Source organism: Salvelinus fontinalis, unplaced genomic scaffold, assembly GCF_029448725.1.
Source record: "Salvelinus fontinalis isolate EN_2023a unplaced genomic scaffold, ASM2944872v1 scaffold_0192, whole genome shotgun sequence".
NCBI classification, from domain to species: Eukaryota; Metazoa; Chordata; class Actinopteri; order Salmoniformes; family Salmonidae; genus Salvelinus; species Salvelinus fontinalis.
Window position 1 is genome coordinate 258,206 of NW_026600401.1, and position 20,984 is coordinate 279,189.

Here is a 20,984-nt window from a genome sequence, read left to right on the forward strand (position 1 = left end):
GTATAGAATCAGAGTACAGTATAGAATCAGAGTACAGTATAGAATCAGAGTACAGTATAGAATCAGAGTACAGTATAGAATCAGACAGACACTGATACAGAGTACAGTATAGAATCAGAGTACAGTATAGAATCAGACAGACACTGATACAGAGTACAGTATAGAATCAGAGTACAGTATAGAATCAGAGTACAGTATAGAATCAGAGTACAGTATAGAATCAGACAGACACTGATACAGAGTACAGTATAGAATCAGAGTACAGTATAGAATCAGAGTACAGTATAGAATCAGAGTACAGTATAGAATCAGAGTACAGTATAGAATCAGAGTACAGTATAGAATCAGACATACACTGATACAGAGTACAGTATAGAACCAGAGTACAGTATAGAATCAGACAGACACTGATACAGAGTACAGTATAGAATCAGAGTACAGTATAGAATCAGAGTACAGTATAGAATCAGAGTACAGTATAGAATCAGACAGACACTGAATCAGAGTACAGTATAGAATCAGAGTACAGTATAGAATCAGAATACAGTATAGAACCAGAGTACAGTATAGAATCAGAGTACAGTATAGAATCAGAGTGCAGTATAGAATCAGACAGACACTGATACAAAGTACAGTATAGAATCAGAATACAGTATAGAATCAGACAGACACTGATACAGAGTACAGTATAGAATCAGAGTACAGTATAGAATCAGACAGACACATAGAATCAGACAGACACTGAATCAGAGTACAGTATAGAATCAGAGTACAGTATAGAATCAGAATACAGTATAGAACCAGAGTACAGTATAGAATCAGAGTACAGTATAGAATCAGAGTGCAGTATAGAATCAGACAGACACTGATACAGAGTACAGTATAGAATCAGAATACAGTATAGAATCAGACAGACACTGATACAGAGTACAGTATAGAATCAGAGTACAGTATAGAATCAGACAGACACTGATACAGAGTACAGTATAGAATCAGAGTACAGTATAGAATCAGAGTACAGTATAGAATCAGAGTACAGTATAGAATCAGAGTACAGTATAGAATCAGACAGACACTGATACAGAGTACAGTATAGAATCAGAGTACAGTATAGAATCAGAGTACAGTATAGAATCAGAGTACAGTATAGAATCAGAGTACAGTATAGAACCAGAGTACAGTATAGAATCAGAGGACAGTATAGAATCAGACAGACACTGATACAGAGTACAGTATAGAATCAGAGTACAGTATAGAATCAGACAGACACTGATACAGAGTACAGTATAGAATCAGAGTACAGTATAGAATCAGAGTACAGTATAGAATCAGAGTACAGTATAGAATCAGACAGACACTGATACAGAGTACAGTATAGAATCAGAGTACAGTATAGAATCAGAGTACAGTATAGAATCAGAGTACAGTATAGAATCAGAGTACAGTATAGAATCAGAGTACAGTATAGAATCAGACATACACTGATACAGAGTACAGTATAGAACCAGAGTACAGTATAGAATCAGACAGACACTTATACAGAGTACAGTATAGAATCAGAGTACAGTATAGAATCAGAGTACAGTATAGAATCAGAGTACAGTATAGAATCAGACAGACACTGAATCAGAGTACAGTATAGAATCAGAGTACAGTATAGAATCAGAATACAGTATAGAACCAGAGTACAACAGTATAGAATCAGAGTACAGTATGGAATCAGAATACAGTATAGAATCAGAGAACAGTATAGAATCAGACTACAGTATAGAACCAGAGTACAGTCTAAAATCAGACAGACACTGATACAGAGTACAGTATAGAATCAGAATACAGTATAGAATCAGACAGACACTGATACAGAGTACAGTATATAATCAGAGTACAGTATAGAATCAGAGTACAGTATAGAATCAGAGTACAGTATAGAATCAGAGAACAGTATAGAATCAGAGTACAGTATAGAATCAGAGTACAGTATAGAATCAGAGTACAGTATAGAATCAGAGTACAGTATAGAATCAGAGTACAGTATAGAATCAGAGAACAGTATAGAATCAGAGTACAGTATAGAATCAGAATACAGTATAGAATCAGAACAGTATAGAATCAGAGAACAGTATAGAATCAGAGTACAGTATAGAATCAGAGGACAGTATAGAATCAGAATACAGTATAGAATCAGACAGACACTGATACAGAGTACAGTATAGAATCAGAGTACAGTATAGAATCAGAGTACAGTATAGAATCAGAGAACAGTATAGAATCAGAGTACAGTATGGAATCAGAATACAGTATAGAATCAGAGAACAGTATAGAATCAGAGTACAGTATGGAATCAGAATACAGTATAGAATCAGAGAACAGTATAGAATCAGACTACAGTATAGAATATGAGTACAGTATAGAATCAGAGTACAGTATGGAATCAGAATACAGTATAGAATCAGAGAACAGTATAGAATCAGACGACAGTATAGAATCAGAGTACAGTATAGAATCAGAGTACAGTATAGAATCAGACAGACACTGATACAGAGTACAGTATAGAACCAGAGTACAGTATAGAATCAGAGTACAGTATAGAATCAGACAGACACTGATACAGAGTACAGTATAGAATCAGAGTACAGTATAGAATCAGAGTACAGTATAGAATCAGAACAGTATAGAATCAGACAGACACTGATACAGAGTACAGTATAGAATCAGAGTACATTATAGAATCAGAGTACAGTATAGAATCAGAACAGTATAGAATCAGACAGACACTGATACAGAGTACAGTATAGAACCAGAGTACAGTATAGAATCAGAGTACAGTATAGAATCAGAGTACAGCATAGAATCAGAGTACAGTATAGAATCAGACAGACACTGATACAGAGTACAGTATAGAATCAGAGTACAGTATAGAATCAGAGTACAGTATAGAATCAGAGTACAGTATAGAATCAGACAGACACTGATACAGAGTACAGTATAGAATCAGAGTACAGTATAGAATCAGACAGACACTGATACAGAGTACAGTATAGAATCAGAGTACAGTATAGAATCAGAGTACAGTATAGAATCAGAGTACAGTATAGAATCAGAGTACAGTATAGAATCAGACAGACACTGATACAGAGTACAGTATAGAATCAGAGTACAGTATAGAATCAGACAGACACTGATACAGAGTACAGTATAGAATCAGAGTACAGTATAGAATCAGAGTACAGTATAGAATCAGAGTACAGTATAGAATCAGACAGACACTGATACAGAGTACAGTATAGAATCAGAGTACAGTATAGAATCAGAGTACAGTATAGAATCAGAGTACAGTATAGAATCAGAGTACAGTATAGAATCAGACATACACTGATACAGAGTACAGTATAGAACCAGAGTACAGTATAGAATCAGACAGACACTGATACAGAGTACAGTATAGAATCAGAGTACAGTATAGAATCAGAGTACAGTATAGAATCAGAGTACAGTATAGAATCAGACAGACACTGAATCAGAGTACAGTATAGAATCAGAGTACAGTATAGAATCAGAACACAGTATAGAACCAGAGTACAGTATAGAATCAGAGTACAGTATAGAATCAGAGTGCAGTATAGAATCAGACAGACACTGATACAGAGTACAGTATAGAATCAGAATACAGTATAGAATCAGACAGACACTGATACAGAGTACAGTATAGAATCAGAGTACAGTATAGAATCAGACAGACACTGATACAGAGTACAGTATAGAATCAGAGTACAGTATAGAATCAGAGTACAGTATAGAATCAGAGTACAGTATAGAATCAGAGTACAGTATAGAATCAGACAGACACTGATACAGAGTACAGTATAGAATCAGAGTACAGTATAGAATCAGAGTACAGTATAGAATCAGAGTACAGTATAGAATCAGAGTACAGTATAGAATCAGACAGACACTGATACAGAGTACAGTATAGAATCAGAGTACAGTATAGAATCAGAGTACAGTATAGAATCAGAGTACAGTATAGAATCAGAGTACAGTATAGAATCAGAGTACAGTATAGAATCAGAGTACAGTATAGAATCAGACAGACACTGATACAGAGTACAGTATAGAATCAGAGTACAGTATAGAATCAGACAGACACTGATACAGAGTACAGTATAGAATCAGAGTACAGTATAGAATCAGAGTACAGTATAGAATCAGAGTACAGTATAGAATCAGAGTACAGTATAGAATCAGACAGACACTGATACAGAGTACAGTATAGAATCAGAGTACAGTATAGAATCAGAGTACAGTATAGAATCAGACAGACACTGATACAGAGTACAGTATAGAATCAGAGTACAGTATAGAATCAGAGTACAGTATAGAATCAGAGTACAGTATAGAATCAGAGTACAGTATAGAATCAGAGTACAGTATAGAATCAGAGTACAGTATAGAACCAGAGTACAGTATAGAATCAGAGTACAGTATAGAATCAGAGTACAGTATAGAATCAGAGTACAGTATAGAATCAGAGTACAGTACAGAATCAGAGTACAGTATAGAATCAGACAGACACTGATACAGAGTACAGTATAGAATCAGAGTACAGTATAGAATCAGAGTACAGTATAGAATCAGAGTACAGTATAGAATCAGACATACACTGATACAGAGTACAGTATAGAATCAGAGTACAGTATAGAATCAGAGTACAGTATAGAATCAGACAGACACTGATACAGAGTACAGTATAGAATCAGAGTACAGTATAGAATCAGAGTACAGTATAGAATCAGACTACAGTATAGAATCAGAGTACAGTATAGAATCAGAGTACAGTATAGAATCAGACAGACACTGATACAGAGTACAGTATAGAACCAGAGTACAGTATAGAATCAGAGTACAGTATAGAATCAGACAGACACTGATACAGAGTACAGTATAGAATCAGAGTACATTATAGAATCAGAGTACAGTATAGAATCAGAACAGTATAGAATCAGACAGACACTGATACAGAGTACAGTATAGAATCAGAGTACATTATAGAATCAGAGTACAGTATAGAATCAGAACAGTATAGAATCAGACAGACACTGATACAGAGTACAGTATAGAACCAGAGTACAGTATAGAATCAGAGTACAGTATAGAATCAGAGTACAGCATAGAATCAGAGTACAGTATAGAATCAGACAGACACTGATACAGAGTACAGTATAGAATCAGAGTACAGTATAGAATCAGAGTACAGTATAGAATCAGAGTACAGTATAGAATCAGACAGACACTGATACAGAGTACAGTATAGAATCAGAGTACAGTATAGAATCAGACAGACACTGATACAGAGTACAGTATAGAATCAGAGTACAGTATAGAATCAGAGTACAGTATAGAATCAGAGTACAGTATAGAATCAGAGTACAGTATAGAATCAGACAGACACTGATACAGAGTACAGTATAGAATCAGAGTACAGTATAGAATCAGACAGACACTGATACAGAGTACAGTATAGAATCAGAGTACAGTATAGAATCAGAGTACAGTATAGAATCAGAGTACAGTATAGAATCAGACAGACACTGATACAGAGTACAGTATAGAATCAGAGTACAGTATAGAATCAGAGTACAGTATAGAATCAGAGTACAGTATAGAATCAGAGTACAGTATAGAATCAGACATACACTGATACAGAGTACAGTATAGAACCAGAGTACAGTATAGAATCAGACAGACACTGATACAGAGTACAGTATAGAATCAGAGTACAGTATAGAATCAGAGTACAGTATAGAATCAGAGTACAGTATAGAATCAGACAGACACTGAATCAGAGTACAGTATAGAATCAGAGTACAGTATAGAATCAGAACACAGTATAGAACCAGAGTACAGTATAGAATCAGAGTACAGTATAGAATCAGAGTGCAGTATAGAATCAGACAGACACTGATACAGAGTACAGTATAGAATCAGAATACAGTATAGAATCAGACAGACACTGATACAGAGTACAGTATAGAATCAGAGTACAGTATAGAATCAGACAGACACTGATACAGAGTACAGTATAGAATCAGAGTACAGTATAGAATCAGAGTACAGTATAGAATCAGAGTACAGTATAGAATCAGAGTACAGTATAGAATCAGACAGACACTGATACAGAGTACAGTATAGAATCAGAGTACAGTATAGAATCAGAGTACAGTATAGAATCAGAGTACAGTATAGAATCAGAGTACAGTATAGAATCAGACAGACACTGATACAGAGTACAGTATAGAATCAGAGTACAGTATAGAATCAGAGTACAGTATAGAATCAGAGTACAGTATAGAATCAGAGTACAGTATAGAATCAGAGTACAGTATAGAATCAGAGTACAGTATAGAATCAGACAGACACTGATACAGAGTACAGTATAGAATCAGAGTACAGTATAGAATCAGACAGACACTGATACAGAGTACAGTATAGAATCAGAGTACAGTATAGAATCAGAGTACAGTATAGAATCAGAGTACAGTATAGAATCAGAGTACAGTATAGAATCAGACAGACACTGATACAGAGTACAGTATAGAATCAGAGTACAGTATAGAATCAGAGTACAGTATAGAATCAGACAGACACTGATACAGAGTACAGTATAGAATCAGAGTACAGTATAGAATCAGAGTACAGTATAGAATCAGAGTACAGTTTAGAATCAGAGTACAGTATAGAATCAGAGTACAGTATAGAACCAGAGTACAGTATAGAATCAGAGTACAGTATAGAATCAGAGTACAGTATAGAATCAGAGTACAGTATAGAATCAGAGTACAGTATAGAATCAGAGTACAGTATAGAATCAGACAGACACTGATACAGAGTACAGTATAGAATCAGAGTACAGTATAGAATCAGACAGACACTGATACAGAGTACAGTATAGAATCAGAGTACAGTATAGAATCAGAGTACAGTATAGAATCAGAGTACAGTATAGAATCAGAGTACAGTATAGAATCAGACAGACACTGATACAGAGTACAGTATAGAATCAGAGTACAGTATAGAATCAGACAGACACTGATACAGAGTACAGTATAGAATCAGAGTACAGTATAGAATCAGAGTACAGTATAGAATCAGAGTACAGTATAGAATCAGACAGACACTGATACAGAGTACAGTATAGAATCAGAGTACAGTATAGAATCAGAGTACAGTATAGAATCAGAGTACAGTATAGAATCAGAGTACAGTATAGAATCAGAGTACAGTATAGAATCAGAGTACAGTATAGAATCAGAGTACAGTATAGAATCAGACATACACTGATACAGAGTACAGTATAGAACCAGAGTACAGTATAGAATCAGACAGACACTGATACAGAGTACAGTATAGAATCAGAGTACAGTATAGAATCAGAGTACAGTATAGAATCAGAGTACAGTATAGAATCAGACAGACACTGAATCAGAGTACAGTATAGAATCAGAGTACAGTATAGAATCAGAATACAGTATAGAACCAGAGTACAGTATAGAATCAGACAGACACTGATACAGAGTACAGTATAGAATCAGAATACAGTATAGAATCAGACAGACACTGATACAGAGTACAGTATAGAATCAGAGTACAGTATAGAATCAGACAGACACTGATACAGAGTACAGTATAGAATCAGAGTACAGTATAGAATCAGAGTACAGTATAGAATCAGAGTACAGTATAGAATCAGAGAACAGTATAGAATCAGAGTACAGTATAGAATCAGAGTACAGTATAGAATCAGAGTACAGTATAGAATCAGAGTACAGTATAGAATCAGAGAACAGTATAGAATCAGAGTACAGTATAGAATCAGAATACAGTATAGAATCAGAACAGTATAGAATCAGAGAACAGTATAGAATCAGAATACAGTATAGAATCAGAGGACAGTATAGAATCAGAATACAGTATAGAATCAGACAGACACTGATACAGAGTACAGTATAGAATCGGAGTACAGTATAGAATCAGAGTACAGTATAGAATCAGAGAACAGTATAGAATCAGAGTACAGTATGGAATCAGAATACAGTATAGAATCAGAGAACAGTATAGAATCAGAGTACAGTATGGAATCAGAATACAGTATAGAATCAGAGAACAGTATAGAATCAGACTACAGTATAGAATATGAGTACAGTATAGAATCAGAGTACAGTATGGAATCAGAATACAGTATAGAATCAGAGAACAGTATAGAATCAGACTACAGTATAGAATCAGAGTACAGTATAGAATCAGAGTACAGTATAGAATCAGACAGACACTGATACAGAGTACAGTATAGAACCAGAGTACAGTATAGAATCAGAGTACAGTATAGAATCAGACAGACACTGATACAGAGTACAGTATAGAATCAGAGTACAGAATAGAATCAGAGTACAGTATAGAATCAGAACAGTATAGAATCAGACAGAAACTGATACAGAGTACAGTATAGAATCAGAGTACAGTATAGAATCAGAGTACAGTATAGAATCAGAACAGTATAGAATCAGACAGACACTGATACAGAGTACAGTATAGAACCAGAGTACAGTATAGAATCAGAGTACAGTATAGAATCAGAGTACAGTATAGAATCAGAGTACAGTATAGAATCAGACAGACACTGATACAGAGTACAGTATAGAATCAGAGTACAGTATAGAATCAGACAGACACTGATACAGAGTACAGTATAGAATCAGAGTACAGTATAGAATCAGACAGACACTGATACAGAGTACAGTATAGAATCAGAGTACAGTATAGAATCAGAGTACAGTATAGAATCAGAGTACAGTATAGAATCAGACAGACACTGATACAGAGTACAGTATAGAATCAGAGTACAGTATAGAATCAGAGTACAGTATAGAATCAGAGTACAGTATAGAATCAGAGTACAGTATAGAATCAGAGTACAGTATAGAATCAGAGTACAGTATAGAATCAGACATACACTGATACAGAGTACAGTATAGAACCAGAGTACAGTATAGAATCAGACAGACACTGATACAGAGTACAGTATAGAATCAGAGTACAGTATAGAATCAGAGTACAGTATAGAATCAGAGTACAGTATAGAATCAGACAGACACTGAATCAGAGTACAGTATAGAATCAGAGTACAGTATAGAATCAGAATACAGTATAGAACCAGAGTACAGTATAGAATCAGACAGACACTGATACAGAGTACAGTATAGAATCAGAATACAGTATAGAATCAGACAGACACTGATACAGAGTACAGTATAGAATCAGAGTACAGTATAGAATCAGACAGACACTGATACAGAGTACAGTATAGAATCAGAGTACAGTATAGAATCAGAGTACAGTTTAGAATCAGAGTACAGTATAGAATCAGAGTACAGTATAGAATCAGAGAACAGTATAGAATCAGAGTACAGTATAGAATCAGAGTACAGTATAGAATCAGAGTACAGTATAGAATCAGAGTACAGTATAGAATCAGAGAACAGTATAGAATCAGAGTACAGTATAGAATCAGAATACAGTATAGAATCAGAACAGTATAGAATCAGAGAACAGTATAGAATCAGAATACAGTATAGAATCAGAGGACAGTATAGAATCAGAATACAGTATAGAATCAGACAGACACTGATACAGAGTACAGTATAGAATCGGAGTACAGTATAGAATCAGAGTACAGTATAGAATCAGAGAACAGTATAGAATCAGAGTACAGTATGGAATCAGAATACAGTATAGAATCAGAGAACAGTATAGAATCAGAGTACAGTATGGAATCAGAATACAGTATAGAATCAGAGAACAGTATAGAATCAGACTACAGTATAGAATATGAGTACAGTATAGAATCAGAGTACAGTATGGAATCAGAATACAGTATAGAATCAGAGAACAGTATAGAATCAGACTACAGTATAGAATCAGAGTACAGTATAGAATCAGAGTACAGTATAGAATCAGACAGACACTGATACAGAGTACAGTATAGAACCAGAGTACAGTATAGAATCAGAGTACAGTATAGAATCAGACAGACACTGATACAGAGTACAGTATAGAATCAGAGTACAGAATAGAATCAGAGTACAGTATAGAATCAGAACAGTATAGAATCAGACAGAAACTGATACAGAGTACAGTATAGAATCAGAGTACAGTATAGAATCAGAGTACAGTATAGAATCAGAACAGTATAGAATCAGACAGACACTGATACAGAGTACAGTATAGAACCAGAGTACAGTATAGAATCAGAGTACAGTATAGAATCAGAGTACAGTATAGAATCAGAGTACAGTATAGAATCAGACAGACACTGATACAGAGTACAGTATAGAATCAGAGTACAGTATAGAATCAGAGTACAGTATAGAATCAGAGTACAGTATAGAATCAGACAGACACTGATACAGAGTACAGTATAGAATCAGAGTACAGTATAGAATCAGACAGACACTGATACAGAGTACAGTATAGAATCAGAGTACAGTATAGAATCAGAGTACAGTATAGAATCAGAGTACAGTATAGAATCAGAGTACAGTATAGAATCAGACAGACACTGATACAGAGTACAGTATAGAATCAGAGTACAGTATAGAATCAGACAGACACTGATACAGAGTACAGTATAGAATCAGAGTACAGTATAGAATCAGAGTACAGTATAGAATCAGAGTACAGTATAGAATCAGACAGACACTGATACAGAGTACAGTATAGAATCAGAGTACAGTATAGAATCAGAGTACAGTATAGAATCAGAGTACAGTATAGAATCAGAGTACAGTATAGAATCAGAGTACAGTATAGAATCAGACAGACACTGATACAGAGTAGAGTATAGAATCAGAGTAGAGTATAGAATCAGAGTACAGTATAGAATCAGAGTACAGTATAGAACCAGACAGACACTGATACAGAGTACAGTATAGAATCAGAGTACAGTATAGAATCAGAGTACAGTATAGAATCAGAGTACAGTATATAATCAGACAGACACTGATACAGAGTACAGTCTAGAATCAGAGTACAGTATAGAATCAGATTACAGTATAGAATCAGACAGACACTGATACAGAGTACAGTATAGAATCAGAGTACAGTATAGAATCAGAGTACAGTATAGAATCAGAGTACAGTATAGAATCAGAGTACAGTATAGAATCAGAGTACAGTATAGAATCAGACAGACACTGATACAGAGTACAGTATAGAATCAGAGTACAGTATAGAATCAGACAGACACTGATACAGAGTACAGTATAGAATCAGAGTACAGTACAGAATCAGAGTACAGTATAGAATCAGACAGACACTGATACAGAGTACAGTATAGAATCAGAGTACAGTATAGAATCAGAGTACAGTATAGAATAAGACAGACACTGATACAGAGTACAGTATAGAATCAGAGTACAGTATAGAATCAGAGTACAGTATAGAATCAGAGTACAGTATAGAATCAGAGTACAGTATAGAATCAGAGTACAGTATAGAATCAGAGTACAGTATAGAACCAGAGTACAGTATAGAATCAGAGTACAGTATAGAATCAGAGTACAGTATAGAATCAGAGTACAGTATAGAATCAGACAGACACTGATACAGAGTACAGTATAGAATCAGAGTACAGTATAGAATCAGAGTACAGTATAGAATCAGAGTACAGTATAGAATCAGACAGACACTGATACAGAGTACAGTATAGAATCAGAGTACAGTATAGAATCAGAGTACAGTATAGAATCAGTCAGACACTGATACAGAGTACAGTATAGAATCAGAGTACAGTATAGAATCAGAGTACAGTATAGAATCAGAGTACAGTATAGAATCAGAGTACAGTATAGAATCAGAGTGCAGTACAGAATCAGAATACAGTATAGAATCAGAGTACAGTATAGAATCAGAGTACAGTATAGAATCAGAGTACAGTATAGAATCAGAGTACAGTTTAGAATCAGAGTACAGTATAGAATCAGACAGACACTGATACAGAGTACAGTATAGAATCAGAGTACAGTATAGAATCAGAGTACAGTATAGAATCAGACAGACACTGATACAGAGTACAGTATAGAATCAGAATACAGTATAGAATCAGAGTACAGTATAGAATCAGAGTACAGTATAGAATCAGTCAGACACTGATACAGAGTACAGTATAGAATCAGAGTACAGTATAGAATCAGAGTACAGTATAGAATCAGAGTACAGTATAGAATCAGAGTACAGTATAGAACCAGAGAACAGTATAGAATCAGAGTACAGTATAGAATCAGAGTACAGTATAGAATCAGAGTACAGTATAGAACCAGAATACAGTATAGAATCAGAGTACAGTATAGAATCAGAGTACAGTATAGAATCAGTCAGACACTGATACAGAGTACAGTATAGAATCAGAGTACAGTATAGAATCAGAGTACAGTATAGAATCAGAGTACAGTATAGAACCAGAGAACAGTATAGAATCAGAATACAGTATAAAATCAGAGTACAGTATAGAATCAGAGTATAGTATAGAATCAGTCAGACACTGATACAGAGTACAGTATAGAATCAGAGTACAGTATAGAATCAGAGTACAGTATAGAATCAGAGTACAGTATAGAATCAGAGTACAGTATAGAATCAGAGTACAGTATAGAACCAGACAGACACTGATACAGAGTACAGTATAGAATCAGAGTACAGTATAGAATCAGAGTACAGTATAGAATCAGAGTACAGTATAGAATCAGAGTACAGTATAGAATCAGACAGACACTGATACAGAGTACAGTATAGAATCAGAGTACAGTATAGAATCAGAGTACAGTATAGAATCAGACAGACACTGATACAGAGTACAGTATAGAATCAGAATACAGTATAGAATCAGAGTACAGTATAGAATCAGAGTACAGTATAGAATCAGACAGACACTGATACAGAGTACAGTATAGAATCAGAATACAGTATAGAATCAGAGTACAGTATAGAATCAGAATACAGTATAGAATCAGAATACAGTCTAGAATCAGACAGACACTGATACAGAGTACAGTATAGAATCAGAATACAGTATAGAATCTGAGTACAGTATAGAATCAGAGTACAGTATAGAATCAGAGTACAGTATAGAATCAGAGTACAGTATAGAATCAGAGAACAGTATAGAATCAGAGTACAGTATAGAACCAGAGTACAGTATAGAACCAGAGTACAGTATAGAATCAGACAGACACTGATAGAGTACAGTATAGAATCAGAGTACAGTATAGAATTAGAGTACAGTATAGAATCAGAGTATAGTCTAGAATCAGAGTACAGTATAGAATCAGAGTACAGTATAGAATCAGAATACAGTATAGAATCAGAGTACAGTATAGAATCAGAGTACAGTATAGAATCAGAGTACAGTCTATAATCAGACAGACACTGATACAGAGTACAGTATAGAATCAGAATACAGTATAGAATCAGACAGACACTGATACAGAGTACAGTATAGAATCAGAGTACAGTGTAGAATCAGCAGACACTGATACAGAGTACAGTATAGAATCAGAATACAGTATAGAATCAGACAGACACTGATACAGAGTACAGTATAGAATCAGAGAACAGTATAGAACCAGAGTACAGTATAGAATCAGAATACAGTATAGAATCAGAGTACAGTATAGAATCAGAGTACAGTATAGAATCAGAATACAGTATAGAATCAGAGTACAGTATAGAATCAGAGTACAGTATAGAATCAGAGTACAGTATAGAATCAGACAGACACTGATACAGAGTAGAGTATAGAATCAGAGTAGAGTATAGAATCAGAGTACAGTATAGAATCAGAGTACAGTATAGAACCAGACAGACACTGATACAGAGTACAGTATAGAATCAGAGTACAGTATAGAATCAGAGTACAGTATAGAATCAGAGTACAGTATATAATCAGACAGACACTGATACAGAGTACAGTCTAGAATCAGAGTACAGTATAGAATCAGAGTACAGTATAGAACCAGACAGACACTGATACAGAGTACAGTATAGAATCAGAGTACAGTATAGAATCAGAGTACAGTATAGAATCAGACAGACACTGATACAGAGTACAGTATAGAATCAGAGTACAGTATAGAATCAGAGTACAGTATAGAATCAGACAGACACTGATACAGAGTACATTATAGAATCAGAGGACAGTATAGAATCAGAGTTCAGTATAGAATCAGAGTACAGTATAGAATCAGAGTACAGTATAGAACCAGACAGACACTGATACAGAGTACAGTATAGAATCAGAGTACAGTATAGAATCAGAGTACAGTATAGAATCAGAGTACAGTATAGAACCAGAGTACAGTATAGAATCAGAGTACAGTATAGAATCAGAGTACAGTATAGAATCAGAGTACAGTATAGAATCAGAGTACAGTATAGAACCAGAGTACAGTATAGAATCAGAGTACAGTATAGAATCAGAGTACAGTATAGAATCAGAGTACAGTATAGAATCAGAGTACAAGAGTACAGTATGGAATCAGAGTACAAGAGTACAGTATGGAATCAGAGTACAGTATAGAATCAGAGTACAGTATAGAATCAGAGTACAAGAGTACAGTATGGAATCAGAGTACAAGAGTACAGTATGGAATCAGAGTACAGTATAGAATCAGACAGACACTGATACAGAGTACAGTATAGAATCAGAGTACAAGAGTACAGTATGGAATCAGAGTACAGTATAGAATCAGAGTACAATCTAGAATCAGAGTACAAGAGTACAGTATGGTATCAGAGTACAGTATAGAATCAGACAGACACTGATACAGAGTACAGTATAGAATCAGAGTACAGTATAGAATCAGAGGACAGTATAGAATCAGAGTACAGTATAGAACCAGAGAACAGTATAGAATCAGAGTACAGTATAGAATCAGAGTACAGTATAGAATCAGAGAACAGTATAGAATCAGAGTACAGTCTAGAATCAGAGTACAGTATAGAATCAGAGTACAGTATAGAATCAGAGTACAGTATAGAATCAGAGTACAGTATAGAATCAGACAGACACTGATACAGAGTACAGTATAGAATCAGAATACAGTATGGAATCAGAGTACAGTATAGAATCAGAGTACAGTATAGAATCAGAGAACAGTATAGAATCAGAGTACAGTCTAGAATCAGAGTACAGTATAGAATCAGAGAACAGTATAGAATCAGAGTACAGTATAGAATCAGAGTACAGTATAGAATCAGAGTACAGTATAGAATCAGAGTACAGTATAGAATCAGAGTACAGTATAGAATCAGAGTACAGTATAGAATCAGAGAACAGTATAGAATCAGAGTACAGTCTAGAATCAGAGTACAGTATAGAATCAGAGTACAGTATAGAATCAGAGTACAGTATAGAATCAGACAGACACTGATACAGAATACAGTATAGAATCAGAGTACAGTATAGAATCAGAGTACAGTATAGAATCAGAGTACAGTATAGAATCAGAATACAGTATAGAATCAGAGTACAGTATAGAATCAGACAGACACTGATAGAGAGTACAGTATAGAATCAGAGTACAGTATAGAATCAGAGTACAGTATAGAATCAGAGTACAGTATAGAATCAGAGAACAGTATAGAATCAGAGTACAGTATAGAATCAGAGTACAGTATAGAATCAGAATACAGTATAGAATCAGAGTACAGTATAGAATCAGAGTACAGTATAGAATCAGAGTACAGTATAGAATCAGAGTACAGTATAGAATCAGAGAACAGTATAGAATCAGAGTACAGTATAGAATCAGAGTACAGTATAGAATCAGAGTACAGTATAGAATCAGAATACAGTATAGAATCAGAGTACAGTATAGAATCAGACAGACACTGATACAGAGTACAGTATAGAATCAGAGTACAGTATAGAATCAGAGTACAGTATAGAATCAGAGTACAGTATAGAATCAGAGTACAGTATAGAATCAGAATACAGTATAGAATCAGAGTACAGTATAGAATCAGAGTACAGTATAGAATCAGAGTACAGTATAGAATCAGAGTACAGTATAGAATCAGAGTACAGTATAGAATCAGACAGACACTGATACAGAGTACAGTATAGAATCAGAGTACAGTATAGAATCAGAGTACAGTATAGAATCAGAATACAGTATCTTCTTCTTCTGTGGATTTTATATAGCGGTTTGCAACCAACTTTAAGGTGCATTACCACCACCAACTGGACTGGAGTGTGGACCTCAGTTCCTCGTTCAATCACCCACGTGCTCCTAAACACCAATGAGGAGATGGGAGAGGCGGGACTTGCAGCGCGTCAAGCTTCACAAACAGAACCAAGTTGTATTTTATTGCCTGGTTACGCAGAGGCTCGTTGACGCACGCCAGCAGTTTGAATGAAACGATTGAATATCGTGTACTATGTGTACATTTATTTTTTATTATTATTATTTTGTTTTTTGAGTCAGTCATTTCTGTCGAATTAACACAGTCCAGTACCTTACACCATCCAACTGCCTGGTTTCAGTGATGTAAAACCTTCAATTTAACTAAATGATGGAATGGACTTGTCCTTTAATAATGACCTGGAACTCTGTGACGGCTACTGGTTGTCCCACACTCTGTGTGTATGTTTCTGCTTGGCCCCTTTTGTAATTTCCGATTATGATTAAGTGAAGTAGTCTCGCTGTAGTAGTTTTCCCATCGTCTTTACTCTCTCTAAACTCTGTGTACGTTCCTTGGTCGTCCCTCCCCTCCCGCCCTCCCCTCCCCCTCCCCCTCCCCTCCCCCCTCGTCTCGTCAGGTGGGCTCTTTCTTCATGATCAACCTGTGCCTGGTAGTCATAGCGACCCAGTTTGCGGAGACGAAGCAGCGCGAGAACGCGTTGATGCGCGAGCAGCGAGCGCGTTACATGTCCAACGACAGTACTCTGGCCAGCTACAGCGAACCGGGATCCTGCTATGAAGAGATGCTGAGATACGTCTCACACCTCTACCGTAAACTGACCCGACGAGTACAACGTCTGTACACAACCTGGCACAGGTAGGTCAACGACAACAACAACAAATTCATTATTATTATTATTTCAACTTATTTTTTTAAAGTATTTTTTAGTTAAAAAATAAATATAATCTGTATTTACACAACTACCTATTATATGTGCCTTCAAAAACTATTTAAACCCCTTGAATTTTTACACATTTTGTTTAAAATTACAGCCTTATTCTAATTTTTTATTTTTTATTTTTTATCTGTCAGCAATCTACACACAATACTATAATGACGAAGCAAAAACAGTGTTTTTATAAAAATTTTGCTAATTTATTAAAGATAAATAACAGAAATACACTATTTCCATAAGTATTCAGACCCTTTTGCTATGAGACTTGAAATTGAGCTTCAGGTGCTTCCTGTTGCATTGATCATCCTTGAGATGTTTCTACAACTTGATTGGAGTCCACCTGTGGTACATTTAATTGATTGGACATGGTTTGAAAAGGTACACACCTGTCTATATAAGGTCCCACAGTTGACAGTGCAGGTCAGAGCAAAAACCAAGGCATGAGGTCGAAGGAATTGTCCGTAGAGGTCCGAGACTGGATTGTGTCGAAGCACAGATCTGGGGAAGGGTACCAAAACATTTCTGCAGCATTGAAGGTCCCCAAGAACACAGTGGCCTCCATCATTCATAAATGGAAGAAGTTTGGAACCTCCAAGACTCTTCCTAGAGCTGGCCGCCCGGCCAAACTGAGCATTCGAGGGAGAAGGGCCTTGGTCAGGGAGGTGACCAAGAACCTGAAGGTCACTCTGACAGAGCTCCAGACTTCCTCTGTTGAGATGGGAGAACCTTCCAGAAGGACAACTATCTCTACAGCACTCCACCAATCAGGCCTTTACAGTAGAGTGGCCAGACAAACGGAAGCCACTCCTCAGTAAACAACACGTAACAGCCCGCTGGGAGTCTGCCAAAAGGGACGTAAAGGACTCTCAGACCATTAGAAACAAGATTCTCTGGTCTGATTAAACCAAGATTGAACTCTTTGGCCTGAATGTCAAGCGTCACGTCTGGAGGAAACCTGGCACCATCCCTACGGTGAAGCACGGTGGTGACAGCATCATGCTGTGGGGATGTTTTTCAGCGGCAGGGAGACTAGTTAAGATCGAGGCAAAAATAAACGAAGCAAAGTACAGAGAGATCCTTGATGAAAATCCATTCCAACAGGACAACAACCCTAAGCACTTAGCCAAGAAAACGCAAGAGTGGCTTCGGAACAAGTTTCTGAATGTCCTTGAGTGGCCCGGACTTGGACCCGATCTAACATCTTTGGAGAGACCTGAAAATAGCTGTGCAGCGACGCTCCCCATCCAACCTGACAGAACTTGAGAAGATCTGCAGAGAAGAATGGGAAAAACTCCCAAAATACAGGTGTGCCAAGATTGTAGCGTCAAACCCAAGAAGACTCGAGGCTGTAATCACTGCCAAAAGTGCTTCAACAAAGTACTGAGTGAAGGGTCTGAATACTTATGTAAATATTTCATTTTTTTATAAATTAGCAAAAATGTATGAAAAAGTATTTTTAGTTTGTCATTTTGGAGGTATTGTGTGTAGATTGATTAGGGGGAAAAACTATTTGATCAATATTAGAAAAAGGCTGTAACTTAACAAAATGTGGAACAAGTCGAGTGGTGTGAATACTTCCTGAAGATAATGTATAACTTCCTGTTATAGCTGACTCGTTATAGTGAATAAAGGCCAGGATAAATTCAACTTCCTGTTATAGCTGACTCGTTATAGTGAATAAAGGCCAGGATAAATTCAACTTCCTGTTATAGCTGACTCGTTATAGTGAATAAAGCCCAGGATAAATTCAACTTCCTGTTATAGCTGACTCGTTGTAGTGAATAAAGGCCAGGATAAATTCAACTTCCTGTTATAGCTGACTCGTTGTAGTGAATAAAGGCCAGGATAAATTCAACTTCCTGTTATAGCTGACTCGTTATAGTGAATAAAACCCAGGATAAATTCAACTTCCTGTTATAGCTGACTCGTTATAGTGAATAAAGGCCAGGATAAATTCAACTTCCTGTTATAGCTGACTCGTTATAGTGAATAAGGGCCAGGATAAATTGAACTTCCTGTTATAGCTGACTCGTTGTAGTGAATAAAGCCCAGGATGAATTCAACTTCCTGTTATAGCTGACTCGTTATAGTGAATAAAGCCCAGGATAAATTCAACTTCCTGTTATAGCTGACTCATTATAGTGAATAAAGCCCAGGATAAATTCAACTTCCTGTTATAGCTGACTCGTTATAGTGAATAAAGCCCAGGATAAATTCAACTTCCTGTTATAGCTGACTCGTTATAGTGGATAAAGGCCAGGATAAATTCAACTTCCTGTTATAGCTGACTCGTTATAGTGAATAAAGGCCAGGATAAATTCAACTTCCTGTTATAGCTGACTCGTTATAGTGAATAAAGCCCAGGATAAATTCAACTTCCTGTTATAGCTGACTCGTTATAGTGAATAAAGGCCAGGATAAATTCAACTTCCTGTTATAGCTGACTCGTTGTAGTGAATAAAGGCCAGGATAAATTCAACTTCCTGTTATAGCTGACTCGTTGTAGTGAATAAAGGCCAGGATAAATTCAACTTCCTGTTATAGCTGACTCGTTGTAGTAAATAAAGCCCAGGATAAATTCAACTTCCTGTTATAGCTGACTCGTTATAGTGAATAAAGGCCAGGATAAATTCAACTTCCTGTTATAGCTGACTCGTTGTAGTGAATAAAGGCCAGGATAAATTCAACTTCCTGTTATAGCTGACTCGTTATAGTGAATAAAGGCCAGGATAAATTCAACTTCCTGTTATAGCTGACTCGTTATAGTGAATAAAGGCCAGGATAAATTCAACTTCCTGTTATAGCTGACTCGTTATAGTGAATAAAGGCCAGGATAAATTCAACTTCCTGTTATAACTGACTCGTTATAGTGAATAAAGTCCAGGATAAGTTCAACTTCCTGTTATAGCTGACTCGTTATAGTGAATAAAGGCCAGGATAAATTCAACTTCCTGTTATAGCTGACTCGTTATAGTGAATAAAGGCCAGGATAAACTCAACTTCCTGTTATAGCTGACTCGTTGTAGTGAATAAAGGCCAGGATAAATTCAACTTCCTGTTATAGCTGACTCGTTATAGTGAATAAAGGCCAGGATAAATTCAACTTCCTGTTATAGCTGACTCGTTATAGTGAATAAAGGCCAGGATAAATTCAACTTCCTGTTATAGCTGACTCGTTATAGTGAATAAAGCCCAGGATAAATTCAACTTCCTGTTATAGCTGACTCGTTGTAGTGAATAAAGGCCAGGATAAATTCAACTTCCTGTTATAGCTGACTCGTTGTAGTGAATAAAGGCCAGGATAAATTCAACTTCCTGTTATAGCTGACTCGTTGTAGTGAATAAAGCCCAGGATAAATTCAACTTCCTGTTATAGCTGACTCGTTATAGTGAATAAAGGCCAGGATAAATTCAACTTCCTGTTATAGCTGACTCGTTATAGTGAATAAGGGCCAGGATAAATTGAACTTCCTGTTATAGCTGACTCGTTGTAGTGAATAAAGCCCAGGATGAATTCAACTTCCTGTTATAGCTGACTCGTTATAGTGAATAAAGCCCAGGATAAATTCAACTTCCTGTTATAGCTGACTCATTATAGTGAATAAAGCCCAGGATAAATTCAACTTCCTGTTATAGCTGACTCGTTATAGTGAATAAAGCCCAGGATAAATTCAACTTCCTGTTATAGCTGACTCGTTATAGTGGATAAAGGCCAGGATAAATTCAACTTCCTGTTATAGCTGACTCGTTATAGTGAATAAAGGCCAGGATAAATTCAACTTCCTGTTATAGCTGA

At 36.1% G+C, this 20,984-nt stretch overlaps 1 protein-coding gene across 1 annotated transcript in view; it reads left to right on the top strand.

The window, feature by feature from the left end:
- LOC129844190 (voltage-dependent T-type calcium channel subunit alpha-1H-like) overlaps positions 1–20,984 on the top strand; it is a 105,515-nt gene that overhangs the window by 67,294 nt on the left and 17,237 nt on the right. The window contains exon 9 of the mRNA XM_055912613.1: positions 16,871–17,109. Within this exon, the coding sequence (XP_055768588.1) occupies positions 16,871–17,109 (239 nt within the window). The remainder of the gene's footprint in view (positions 1–16,870; positions 17,110–20,984) is intronic.